The following is a 12,609-nucleotide window of genomic DNA, read 5'->3' on the forward strand; positions in this document are numbered from 1 at the left end:
CACTTATACTGTGATCACTGGTGAAAGGGTTAACTCTAGGGGCAATCAGGGGGTTAAAAACTTTATTAGGTAGTATATGGGGTACCTAACGCTATAAAAACCTGGCGGTGAACCTAAAAAATAACTAGCTACCTAGCGGCACTAGTGACACTTATACGGTGATCGCTGGTGAAAGGGTTAACTCTAGGGGCAATCAGGAGGTTAAAACCTTTATTAGGTTATATATGGGGGTATATGGGGGTACCTAACGCAACCTAAAAAATAACTAGCTACCTAGCGGCACCAGTGACACTAGTGCAGCAATCAGAAAAACGATTGCTTAGTGACACTGGCAAAAGGGGGTGAAAGGGTTACCTGGGGGGCAATCAAGGGGTTAAACCTTTATTAGGGGGGGTAGGGGGCTACCCTGGACCTAACACTAACTGCCCTGACAGTTTTTACAGTCACAACTGACACTAAATGAAGTGATCAGTAAATAAATGATCACTGCAATCAGTGACACTGTGACTGGGGGGGGGGGGGGGGGGAATCGGGGTGAAAAGTGTGCCTATGTGTACCTACATGTCAGTGTAGTGTTGGTGCATTTGCTATGATGTCTTCTCTCCTCGCCGTCCGGTCAAAAAGACCGCCACGAGGAGAATGACATCACTTCCTCCCTGCCTGTGTTTACACTACACAGGCAGGGGAAGCTTCTCATTTGCCAGGAGCGAACGCGAGGGGATGGCCAGAAACCAACGGCTGTCCCCTCATCCCGGATCACTCCTGAAGCGAAACAGACCGCCGCAGCCAGCGGGAGGGGGTCAGATTGGACCCCCCACCCGCTGGAAGGCAGGCACGTACCGGTACGTGCTTGTGCCTGTCCGTGCCATTCTGCCGACGTATATTTACATGCAGCGGTCCTTAACTAGTTAAAATCCATAACAGACCCAAAGGGCCTTTTTTTTTTACATTTTTGTATTGCTTACACCCAGGAATTTTAATGACTTTATGTATGTCACTTTTGCTGCAGTAGGTTCTATACATGCTACAGATGCACCACTTTACAGGCAGACTAAGGGGACCCCCCCCCCCCATGCACTCTATGTAAAGGAAATTTTCATTTTTATTGTTTCACATTTAGAACCCCTACTCCTTTAAAAAAAAAAAAATTGCATTAATACATGTCCCCCAGGGCAGTACCCTGACCCCATACCCTTTTTATGACCTATAACCTGCATATAAGCCTTCAAAATGAGGACGTTTGTAATTTTCTAATTCGGGATCCCCTAGACCTAGGGTTCACAGTTCGGGTCTGAACTTTTTCCATGTTCGGGTGTTTTAGTGTGAACCAAACTGGGCGGGTGTTCGGTCCAACTTTTTTTGCCACTCCTTGGATTCTGCATGTGACGTGCCACAAGGCTAGGGGTCCCAACAGAGCCCTACATTACATCTGCCCACACATGGTTTTCCTGCACATGCGCAAAGGCGAGGCTGGTTTGGAAGTCCCCAAAACTCGGCGTGTTAGCGCATGCACCGAAAATCCCACTTGCGTACACAGGCATAGCAGAGCCCCATTCGGCACTTCTGCATATGCACTAGAAGAATAAAGAAGGTGGCACCAGAGGGGCAGTGTGGTCAAAACTAAAGGGAATTAAAGCAGAGATCCAATTATTTTCTTGAGTGAGAATTCAGCAGGAGTAGCAAACTCTGGCAAAGTATGGCAGGGAGCCTGTTGTCTTCAACTACAATTAAAATATCACTTTTGGAGTGGAATGGTCTTTTAATTACGGGACCCAGTTTTACCTTTGAGTATGTACTTGGCCTCCGGACAGCGGTACTGCAGCCACTCCAGAAAGCAGTGTTCCTTCAGGGACAAGTTATGGTGGCTCTCCATGAAGTCCCACAGGATAATGTCACCATAAAACGAGGCTTCCTCCACCAAACTCTCCATCTCAACCCGATGGCCGGAGTTGGCGAGGAGGAACACGGGGAGGAACCTGTATCCTAGAACCCTCCTCTCCTGAGCCCAGGTGTGACGTAAGATGGTTCTCCTCTCGGGGGATGCTGGGTGAGATTTCACTGCCAAGATAATCAGAGGATCCAGTGTCCGGCAATATCCGGAGAGATCTATAAAGGTTCGGCAACGGTACTCCTGAAGGGCCGGGTACTGCAGAGAGTATTCCAATAGATCCATGTAAAAGTCATTCTCGCGGTGGTACAAAAAGGCAGATCGGCGGCGGACTGGGGCAGAGCTGTTATTGGCTACGATATGGCGCAGGATCTCCTGCAGCTCAAGACGGGGCTCTTTCTTCGTGAAGGACTGGAAAACGACTACTAGGACCATGGACGTCAGGAATGCCGCTAGGATCAATTGCCATTTGGCGAGCCGCTGGAGAGTAGAACACACATGAAAAATAGAGAGGAAAAAATGTTAACCACTTCAATACCGGGCACTTAAACACCTTCCTGCCCAGACCAATTTTGAGCTTTCAGCGCTGTCGCACTTTGAATGACAATTGCGCGGTCATGCTACACTGTACCCAAATTAAATTTTTATCATTTTGTTTCCACAAATAGAGCTTTCTTTTGGTGGTATTTGATCACCTCTACGGTTTTTATTTTTTGCGCTACAAATAAAAAAATACCGAAAATTTTGAGAAAATTTTTTTTTTTGTTTCAGTTTCAAAACTTTGTAAATAAGTACGTTTTCTCCTTCACTGATGGGCACTGATGGGGCTACACTGATGGGCACCAATGATGTGGCACCAATGAAGTGGCACTGATGAGGTGGCATTGATGGACACTGATATGTGGCACTGATAGGCGGCACGGATGGGCGGCACGGATGGGCGACACGGATGGGCGACACGGATGGGCAACACGGATGGACACTGATAGGTGGCACAAATTGGCACTGATAGCTGGCATGGATTGGCATGGATGGGCGGCACAGATGGGCATGGATAGGCGGCACAGATGGGCATGGATAGGCAGCACAGATGGGCATGGGTGGGCACTGATAGGCGGCACAGGTAGGCACTAATAGGCGGCACAGGTGGGCACTCATAGGCGGCACAGGTGGGCACTTATAGGCGGCATTGGTGTTATACTGTACTAATGGATGCCAATCAGTGCCAAACAATAATGCATGCCAATCAGTGATGCCTAATGTGGGCACTGATTGGCATCCATTATGTTCACTGATTGGCATCCATTGTGCTGACTGGCATCCCTGGTGGTCTAGGGAGGATTACCTTTTCCCTGGTGGTCTGGTGGCGTCCCTGGTGGTCCAGTGTGGGCATCCTCAGGGGGGCTGTGCTGATAATCAATCAGCACAGACCCCCCCTGTCAGAGGAGCAGCCGATCGGCTCTCCTCTACTCGCGTCTGACAGAGGCGAGTGAGGAAAAGCCGATCACCGGCTCTTCCCATTTACACTGTGATCAGCCGTGATTGGACACGGCTGATCACGTGGTAAAGAGTCTCCGTCGGAGACTCTTTACCGAGATCGTAGTTGCCGGGTGTCAGACTGACACCCCGCAACAACGATCGCCGCGATGCCCGCCCCGAGGGGCGCGCAGCGGCTCATAATCCTGAGGACGTCATATGACGTCCGATCAGGATTATGAAACCACTTTGCCACCGTCAATTGCCTATAAGGCGGGCGGCAAGTGGTTAAATAAGATCCCCAGGAAGCCAAAGATATATCTAAACCATCTCCTGATTGTCGAATGTTTTCGTTTCTATTACGAAATTCCGATCGTGTGTACACGGCATAAGACTTAGACCGGACCATCATAACTATATGAGTTGGACATCCCATAACGAAACCATGGTCATTATTATTGAGTTGCCCTTGTTTAAAGCTATAACATCTTCCACTCTTCTTGGAGGTTGGGAAGACCTTCTCCTAGATTGTGGAGGGTGTCTGGGGGTTTCCACCCATTTGTGAGGTCATGCACTGACGTTGGATGAGAAGACCTGGTTCACGATCATTTTTCCAATTCATCCCAGAGACGTTCAGTAGGGTTGAGGTCAGATCTCTGTGCAGGGCACTCATGTTCCTCCACATCATGTCTATATGGAGCTGGCTCCACTCTTCTGGGAAGGCTAGCTACAAAAAATTTTGAGCGTGTCTTGGGGAATTTGAGTCCAATCAGCCAAAAAAGAACATTTGTGTGGTAAGGTACTGATGTTAGATGAGAAAACCAGGCTCACCACCGGGTTTCCAAGTCATCCCAAAGGTGTTCAGTAGGATTGAGGTCTGGGGCTCTATGGAGGACACTGGAATGCCTCCACACCAAGCTGGTCAAACCACGTCTTTATGGAACTGGTTTTGTACACAGGGGCGTGGTCATACTGAAACAGAAAAGGGACTTCCCCAAACTGTTACCACAAAGTTGGCAGCGCTCAATTGTCTACAATGTTGTGTGTTCTAGCTTTAACCAGTTGTTACCCGGCCGTTATTTGTCTATAGACATTTGTCATTCCGGGTGGAAGTCATTTGACGTCCTCCTAGAACGTGCCTCTCGCACGCCCCACTGGCATTGATTCATACCATTCATTGTATACCATTGTGATGAGCTCTGTGATTGGTCACAGTGATCACATGGCACAGACAGGGCAAATCGCAGCCCATCTGTACCATGTGATTAGCTGTGGCCAATCACAGGTAATCACAATAGTTATCACTGAATAAATCAAATTTCATTCAGTAAAAATGGTTGCTAATAACAATGAAATTCATTGGCATAAGCAATCATAATGTGTAAAAAAAAAAAAAAAAAAAAAATCCTGATCACTTCCTCAGAGTAGTACAGTGTTACTATGGTAGTACAGTGTGTTAAAAAGTAATCCTAAAAAAGAAAAATAGAAAAAAAAAAACTTAAAAAAATTACTAAGAATTTTATTTTGTATTCATACTGTTATATGATAAAAAAAAAGTTGTTTTATTGTAAATAAAATGTATATATTTTATTTTATAACGTTACACTTTTTTTTATATATCACTGGAAAAAAAAATGTTTAAATCTTTTTAATTTATCACTGGAATTATTTCTTTATTTATTTTAAAATGGGAAAAAAAATGAATGTAAATATAATATAATTGCAAAAAAATCAGCAGAAAAATAACTAAGAGGAGAAGGAATTAAGGTTTCCTTAACCGATGTTATATGCAGATTAAAGGTCACATCTTCGATCCGCATACCAAAGATTGTTGGAGGGAGCAGTGATAAGGAAAAGGAGTTGGATATAAAAAAATGTGTCCTGAAAACTCATCTGAAGTTTTTTTTTTTTTTTAAATATCTGTTTTGTATAAAATATTAATTTTATGGTATACTTTTGCCCATTTTTTACATGACACTGGCAAAAATAACTAAACAAAAACAAATGAAAAAAATGAATACTACATTAATAGCAAAACAAAAAAAAACAGCACGAAAACAATATCTAAGGAACAAAAGAAATGAAAATTCAAAAAATGATTAACAGTAAAACAAAACAAATAGAAATAAAAGCAGAAACAAATAGCTAAGGGGAAAAGGGTGTAAGGTTTCTATAACTGATGTTATATGCGGAGTTAAAATCAGCTCTACATATAAATGAAATAGTAGCAGAGGGCGTGGCGGCGGGGGGGGGGGGGGGGAGCTGGACATAACAGATATCCTGAAAAAGTTTTTTCTTTTTAACTATCTGGCAAGAATACAATCCTAATTTCATTGCATAATGTTGATTATTTTTAAATGTGGCACTGAAAAAAAATAACAAAACAAATGAAAATAAAAAAAAGATTTTAATACTAAAACAAGAGAAAACCAACAGAAAAAATAATACCTAAGAAACAAAACAACAAAAAGTAATAAAACAAAAAAAACAAAAAAAAACAAATGAAAATAAAAAAAAGATTTTAATACTAAAACAAGAGAAAACAAGCAGAAAAATAATACCTAAGAAACAAAACAAATGAAAACAACAAAAAGTAATAAAACAAAAAAAAAAAAAGAAAGAAATAAAAGTTAAGGCAAGAAGGGTGAAAAAGTAACAAAAGAAAAAAAAGGGAAAAAAAAGAAAATGAACAGTGAAAAAAATGGAAAAAAAAAATAAATAAAACAGCAAAAAAAAAAATCTAAGGTGAAAAGGGGTATATATATAAGGCTGGGTTCGCCGGTGCAACTTTGACGCCACTTCGACATGACTTCTGAGGAGCATTCTTCCCACTGATCACCAATGTAAGGAACATTCTTCCCACTGATCACCAATGTAAGGAACATTCTTCTCACTGATCACCAATGTAAGGAACATTCTTCTCACTGATCACCAATGTAAGGAACATTCTTCTCACTGATCACCAATGTAAGGAACATTCTTCCCACTGATCACCAATGTAAGGAACATTCTTCTCACTGATCACCAATGTAAGGAACATTCTTCCCACTGATCACCAATGTAAGGGACATTCTTCCCACTGATCACCAATGTAAGGAACATTCTTCTCACTGATCACCAATGTAAGGAACATTCTTCTCACTGACTCCCAATGTAAGGAACATTCTTCCCACTGATCACCAATGTAAGGAACATTCTTCCCACTGATCACCAATGTAAGGAACATTCTTCTCACTGATCACCAATGTAAGGGACATTCTTCCCACTGATCACCAATGTAAGGAACATTCTTCTCACTGATCACCAATGTAAGGAACATTCTTCCCACTGATCACCAATGTAAGGGACATTCTTCCCACTGATCACCAATGTAAGGGACATTCTTCCCACTGATCACCAATGTAAGGAACATTCTTCCCACTGATCACCAATGTAAGGAACATTCTTCCCACTGATCACCAATGTAAGGGACATTCTTCCCACTGATCACCAATGTAAGGAACATTCTTCTCACTGATCACCAATGTAAGGAACATTCTTCCCACTGATCACCAATGTAAGGGACATTCTTCCCACTGATCACCAATGTAAGGGACATTCTTCCCACTGATCACCAATGTAAGGAACATTCTTCTCACTGATCACCAATGTAAGGAACATTCTTCTCACTGATCACCAATGTAAGGAACATTCTTCTCACTGACTCCCAATGTAAGGAACATTCTTCCCACTGATCACCAATGTAAGGAACATTCTTCCCACTGATCACCAATGTAAGGAACATTCTTCTCACTGATCACCAATGTAAGGGACATTCTTCCCACTGATCACCAATGTAAGGGACATTCTTCCCACTGATCACCAATGTAAGGAACATTCTTCTCACTGATCACCAATGTAAGGAACATTCTTCTCACTGATCACCAATGTAAGGAACATTCTTCCCACTGACCACCAATGTAAGGGACATTCTTCCCACTGATCACCAATGTAAGGAACATTCTTCCCACTGATCACCAATGTAAGGAACATTATTCCCACTGATCACCAATGTAAGGGACATTCTTCCCACTGATCACCAATGTAAGGAACATTATTCCCACTGATCACCAATGTAAGGGACATTCTTCCCAATTTTTCTTTATTAAAAGTCTTGCAATCAATAATCATAAAATCACAATATATAAATATACATAAATATATACATATTTACATAAATTAAAATAAATATAGCAAATCTGCTCTCAAACCAAAAAAATACTTTAAGCAATAACATAAATCCTATTACGACTCACACCATTACACCAGACATCAAACTTGTGAGGTTAAGAAACAAACCTGTACCCATTATGCATGCAGCCCTTCTTCAAAAAGAAGATACTAACCAAAAAAAGCTAAGGGAGTGAAAGAACCAGAAAAAGAAAAGAGCTCCTCACCCAGAGATGGGCAGTTCACCAAAGGCAGGTCTGATATTCCTCCACGCCCTTATCCAGACTGCCCGAGGCTCCCTGCCCTTCTCAAGACCCCGAATTTTCCCAACCTCACCCAGAATATCGTGCACCACCACCTCAACAGAGAGGACTTTCTTCCGCAGGGTAATCTGGCACCGTGCATTCCATGTGAAGTAACGGACAACTATACTAACTAAAAACAGTGTATCCAAATCAAAATCCCAGTGAGTCGGGAATGCCCCATACACCCACTCCGCATAACTCATGCGATAGAAAAAGGGGATGCCTAGAGCCCTCCCCACCCTTTTATACACCTCTATGTTAAAGGGACACTGGAGCAAAAAGTGGTCCATAGACTCCACTTTACCAACACACTCCGCTCTAGGACAATCCCGATCATCCACAGGGCGATGCTTCAAGTTCCCTCTCACATAGAGCCTTCCATGGAAGGCGAGCCAGGCTTGATCCCTAAACTTCAAGGGGATTCTTTCTAAATTGATTAAACGCAACCCTTCCCTCATTACAGAGCCTGGGCAATCCCTTAAGGCCAGTGACACACTGAAAGCAGAGCCCAAAATCCTCTTCTCCAGAAGCTTCCTGGGGAGGGACTTGATATCCTCCACTGTCACCTGCCACTGCCGAAGTATTTTCAGACACGGGGCAACATAAGCCGGGAGCTTGCCATGTCGGACTCTCAGACTTTTCACTGGCCCGCCATCTTCCCAGGATCGCAGAAAAGGCCTAAAACAAGATTGAAAAATACCCACCCATCCCGGCGGGTTCTCTGCTAGCATGTTACCAAAATTGTACTTTAAAAACAGCAGAGAAAAGAAAACTATTGGGTTGACCATTCCTAGGCCACCCTCCCGCCTAGACAGGTAAGTTACATTGCGTTTGATCAGGTTCAGCCTACTTCCCCATAACAGTTGGAAAAAGCAGCTGTACACCCTTGCATAGAGAGATACTGGCAAGATACAGACAAAGCTGACATATAAAAAAATTGGGACCAGGTACGTTTTGATCAAGTCAACCCTCTCCCTCAAAGAAAGCTTCCATTTCTTCCAACTTGCTACTTTGGCATTGGCACACACCAACCTGCTTTCCCAATTTCGATGACCATAGTCACCAGGACCAAATTTGATGCCCAACACTTTAATTTCCTGCTGGGGCTCTGGGAAGGCATCCGGAAGTTCGAAGCTTTCACCTTCCTCACCCATCCAGAAAACTTCACTCTTTTCATGGTTGACTTTAGAACCAGAAGCCTCCGTGTACTGCTCTATCATAGAGACCACCTCCTGCGCCTCCTCCGTTCCAGAGACAATAACAGACACATCATCGGCATAGGCCACAACCTTCAAAGGTGGCACACCAGCAATGCCCAAAGGCACCCCGCACAAAGATCCACTCTCTAGCCTTCTTATGAAGGGGTCGATTGCGAATACATATAACAGGGGGCTCAGAGGACATCCCTGGCGCACACCAGAGCCAACCTCAAAAGGCCGTCCAACCCAACCATTAACCAGTGGGAAGCTCTCAGCCCCTTTATATAATGTCTTCAGCCAATCTATAAACCTCCCCTGCAGGCCGTATCTACCAAGTAGCAAATACAGGTACTCGTGATTGACTCTATCAAAAGCCTTCGCCTGATCCAATGCCAGCAAGTACTTTCTCCATCCAGCAGCCCTGCATCGTTCCAAAGCCTCCCGGACAGCTAAAACCGCTGAAAAGGTACTTCTACCTTGGACCGAGCAGTGCTGATGACTGGACAACAAATCGCCTGCCACTGACGACAAGCGCCAAAAAAGAATCTTCGCCAAGATCTTTCTATCAACATTGAGAAGACTGATGGGGCGCCAGTTCTCAATCATTGAGGGGTCTTTACCTTTTGACAGAAGAATCACAGCGGATTGCCTCATGGAGGGAGGGAGCGAACCCTCTTCTAGACAGCTGTTATAAACCTCCGCTAAAAAGGGAGCCAGAATGGACTTAAAACACTTGTAGAATTCAGCTGTCAACCCATCTGGCCCAGGCGATTTTTTGGTAGCCAGCTTCTCTATAGCATGAACTACCTCATCCACTGAAATTGGTTCTGTCAAATCCATCAAAGGCAATGTACCATTTCCCAATCCTGGAGTAGAATCCAGAAAGCTTTCCATCTTGTCCCGACAAAGGTCCTTTCTTCCCAGAAGGTCTGCATAATATGATCTGAAGATCTCCAGGATCCCTGATCTGGACTTCACCAGGGAACCCGTACTATCCCTCAGGCCTATGACCGTCTTAACTGCTATGCCTTGCTTACAGTTCTGGTAAGGATCAGGCGAGTGATATTTTCCATAATCCCTCTCCAGAACCAAGGAGGCATGCCGGTCGTATTGACACTTTCTAAGAAGAAACTTGACCTCAGAGATCTCCCCTGGATCTCCTCTATACGAGACAAGACGATCAAGCTTCCTCCGCAAATGCTGGTAGGCAATGTACATACCAAGCTGCTTCTTCTTACTTATGGCCTTGAAAAGTCCAATCGCCCTTTGTTTCACAAGCTCCCACCACTCTGACTTACTGCTGCAAAAGTCCAGAATAGAAACCTGTGCCTGGAAAAAATCCTCAAAGGATTGTCTTACTTCTACGTCTTCCAGGAGAGCCGAATTCAGTTTCCAGGTACCCCTTCCCCTGGGTGGAGTGTCCGAGGCATTCAGAGTCACAGACAGCATACAGTGGTCAGAGAACTCCACCGCCCTCAACTCAGGAGCCGAGAAAGCAGAGTTCTCCTTTAAAAAAAACCTATCTATCCTACTCTGACTATTCCCTCTCTGAAATGTGAATCCCGTGCTGCCAGGGTAGTGCTTAATATGCACATCTACCAGGCCTGCTTGTCTCACCATATCTCTAAGAAAAACGCTATCATACGCCAGCCTGTCTATGGAGCCTCTCCTGTCTTCAGGCCTAATTATGGTGTTAAAATCACCTCCAAAGACAACCTGCTGGGACGTAAAAAGGAAGGGCTTGATCTCTGTGAGGAGGCATTTCCTGCCCCATCTTGACTGCGGTCCATAGATATTAATCAGACGCAAGTCCTGCCCCCTAACAGAGACGTCCAAGACCATGCATCTCCCAATCTCTACCTCAATTACCCGCCGGCACGTTACCATATCGGTTTTAAAAAGGACCGCAACTCCGCTGCAGGGCTCAGCCGCAAGAGACCAAAAGGAGGGACCGCATCTCCACTCCCTTTTTGCTAGATGGACATCGGCCAAAGTATTGAGCCAGGTCTCTTGCAAAAATAAAATCTCGGCATCAAACTCGCTGATCAAAAATAAGGCAATATCACGAGCTCTTGCAGATTTCATGCTGGCGACATTAATGGTCGCCACCTTTATCGGAGTGGGAACTGCCATCAGGATGATTGGGGTAGTCGTTTCTTAACCTTTGCCACACTCTCATCACCAGAAACAGCTCTCTTCAAACTATGTGACTCCCCCTCATCCATGGATGATAAAGAGAAAGATACATCAGACATCCCATCACCTGACAAAACTGAAAAAGGGTTACCAGGAGGAACCCCTCCTGGGTCCGACTCTGAGGAAGAAATAACTACTTTATTTGTCTTCCTCTTCTTCTTTTTCTTCCTCCTAAACGTCTCCCACCCCTCATCATCTGAATCCCCCCCAACAGAGGGTGAGACATGGGATATGGACACCCTTCCATCCGCCCCACCCCCATCCAGCACCCCCACATTCCCCTGACCACGTTTGCGCTGCCGAGGGACAGGGACTGGAGGCTGAGAAGGAAGATCCGCTAAACCTGCCCCCCCAGCAGCTTCCGCTAGTCTGGAGGACCTACGTACAGCAGGAATAGGGACAACCACATGGGGGACAGACTTAGGGACCACATCACTAGAGGGAACAGAATCTGAAACAGAAGGAACTGACACAGGAGGGACAGATTCAGGGACAACATTACCAGGGGGAACAGAACCTGAAACAGATGGAACAGACACAGGAGGGACAGACTCAGGGACAACATTACCAGGGGAAACAGATGGAACTGACACAGGAGGGACAACAACAGTTACAGCGGCCTGATCCTCCTTATCCAGCCTCTGCAGCTCAGCCTCCAATCCTTGCAGGTTATGTAAAGCCTCTGGACACTTACTGTAAGGATGGCCAAGCTGTTGGCACAGATTGCACCGAATTTGGGTACAATCTTTCGCCAAGTGGTCCAGACCCTGGCATAGCGAACACTTTTTACGCGTGCAGGTAGAGGCAAAATGGCCCTTTTCACCACATTTATTGCAGACTTTGGGCTGTCCCTGGTAGAAAATAGTCAGCCGATCTCTTCCCAGAAAAGCTGAGCAGGGCAGATGTTGGACTACATTGCCCAGCACCCCCAGTTTTAGTGACACCGTCCAGGCCCCTGTCCATATCCCATGTTCATCCAGGACCTTCCGCAGTGGAGTGAGGACCTCACCATATCGGCGTAGCCATACTATCAAATCAGCCTCTGGTATGGATTCGTTACGCACCAGGATGGTCACCGATTTTATCAGAGGCTGCCTGGAAATCACCTTTGGCACCAAACCACTCCACTGCGAAAGGCCCTGGCACCTCCTATGTCGCTCCCAAAATAAATCCAACCCCTCAGGTTTTACAAAAGACAAATCAAATTCATAACTCCCCACTGGGCAAATCAAAGCAAAAATATCCACAGCTTTAAACCCCATTTCCAAAATCAACTCTGCCACCCTCCCCCTCACTGGTGGGGTCCCCTCCCCCTCCCACTTGAACTGAACCACAT

The 12,609-nt window shown here is 45.0% G+C and overlaps 1 protein-coding gene across 1 annotated transcript in view; it reads right to left on the reverse strand.

Moving 5' to 3' along the window:
* The window catches only part of LOC143961619 (beta-1,3-galactosyltransferase 5-like), a 50,697-nt gene that overhangs the window by 12,193 nt on the left and 25,895 nt on the right, over positions 1-12,609 (reverse strand). The window contains exon 2 of the mRNA XM_077470942.1: positions 1,783-2,368. Coding sequence (XP_077327068.1) covers positions 1,783-2,368 — 586 coding nt within the window. The remainder of the gene's footprint in view (positions 1-1,782; positions 2,369-12,609) is intronic.

This window comes from Lithobates pipiens, unplaced genomic scaffold, assembly GCF_037356315.1.
Source record: "Lithobates pipiens isolate NorthernLeopardFrog02 unplaced genomic scaffold, aLitPip1_a1.2 Scaffold_8, whole genome shotgun sequence".
NCBI classification, from domain to species: Eukaryota; Metazoa; Chordata; class Amphibia; order Anura; family Ranidae; genus Lithobates; species Lithobates pipiens.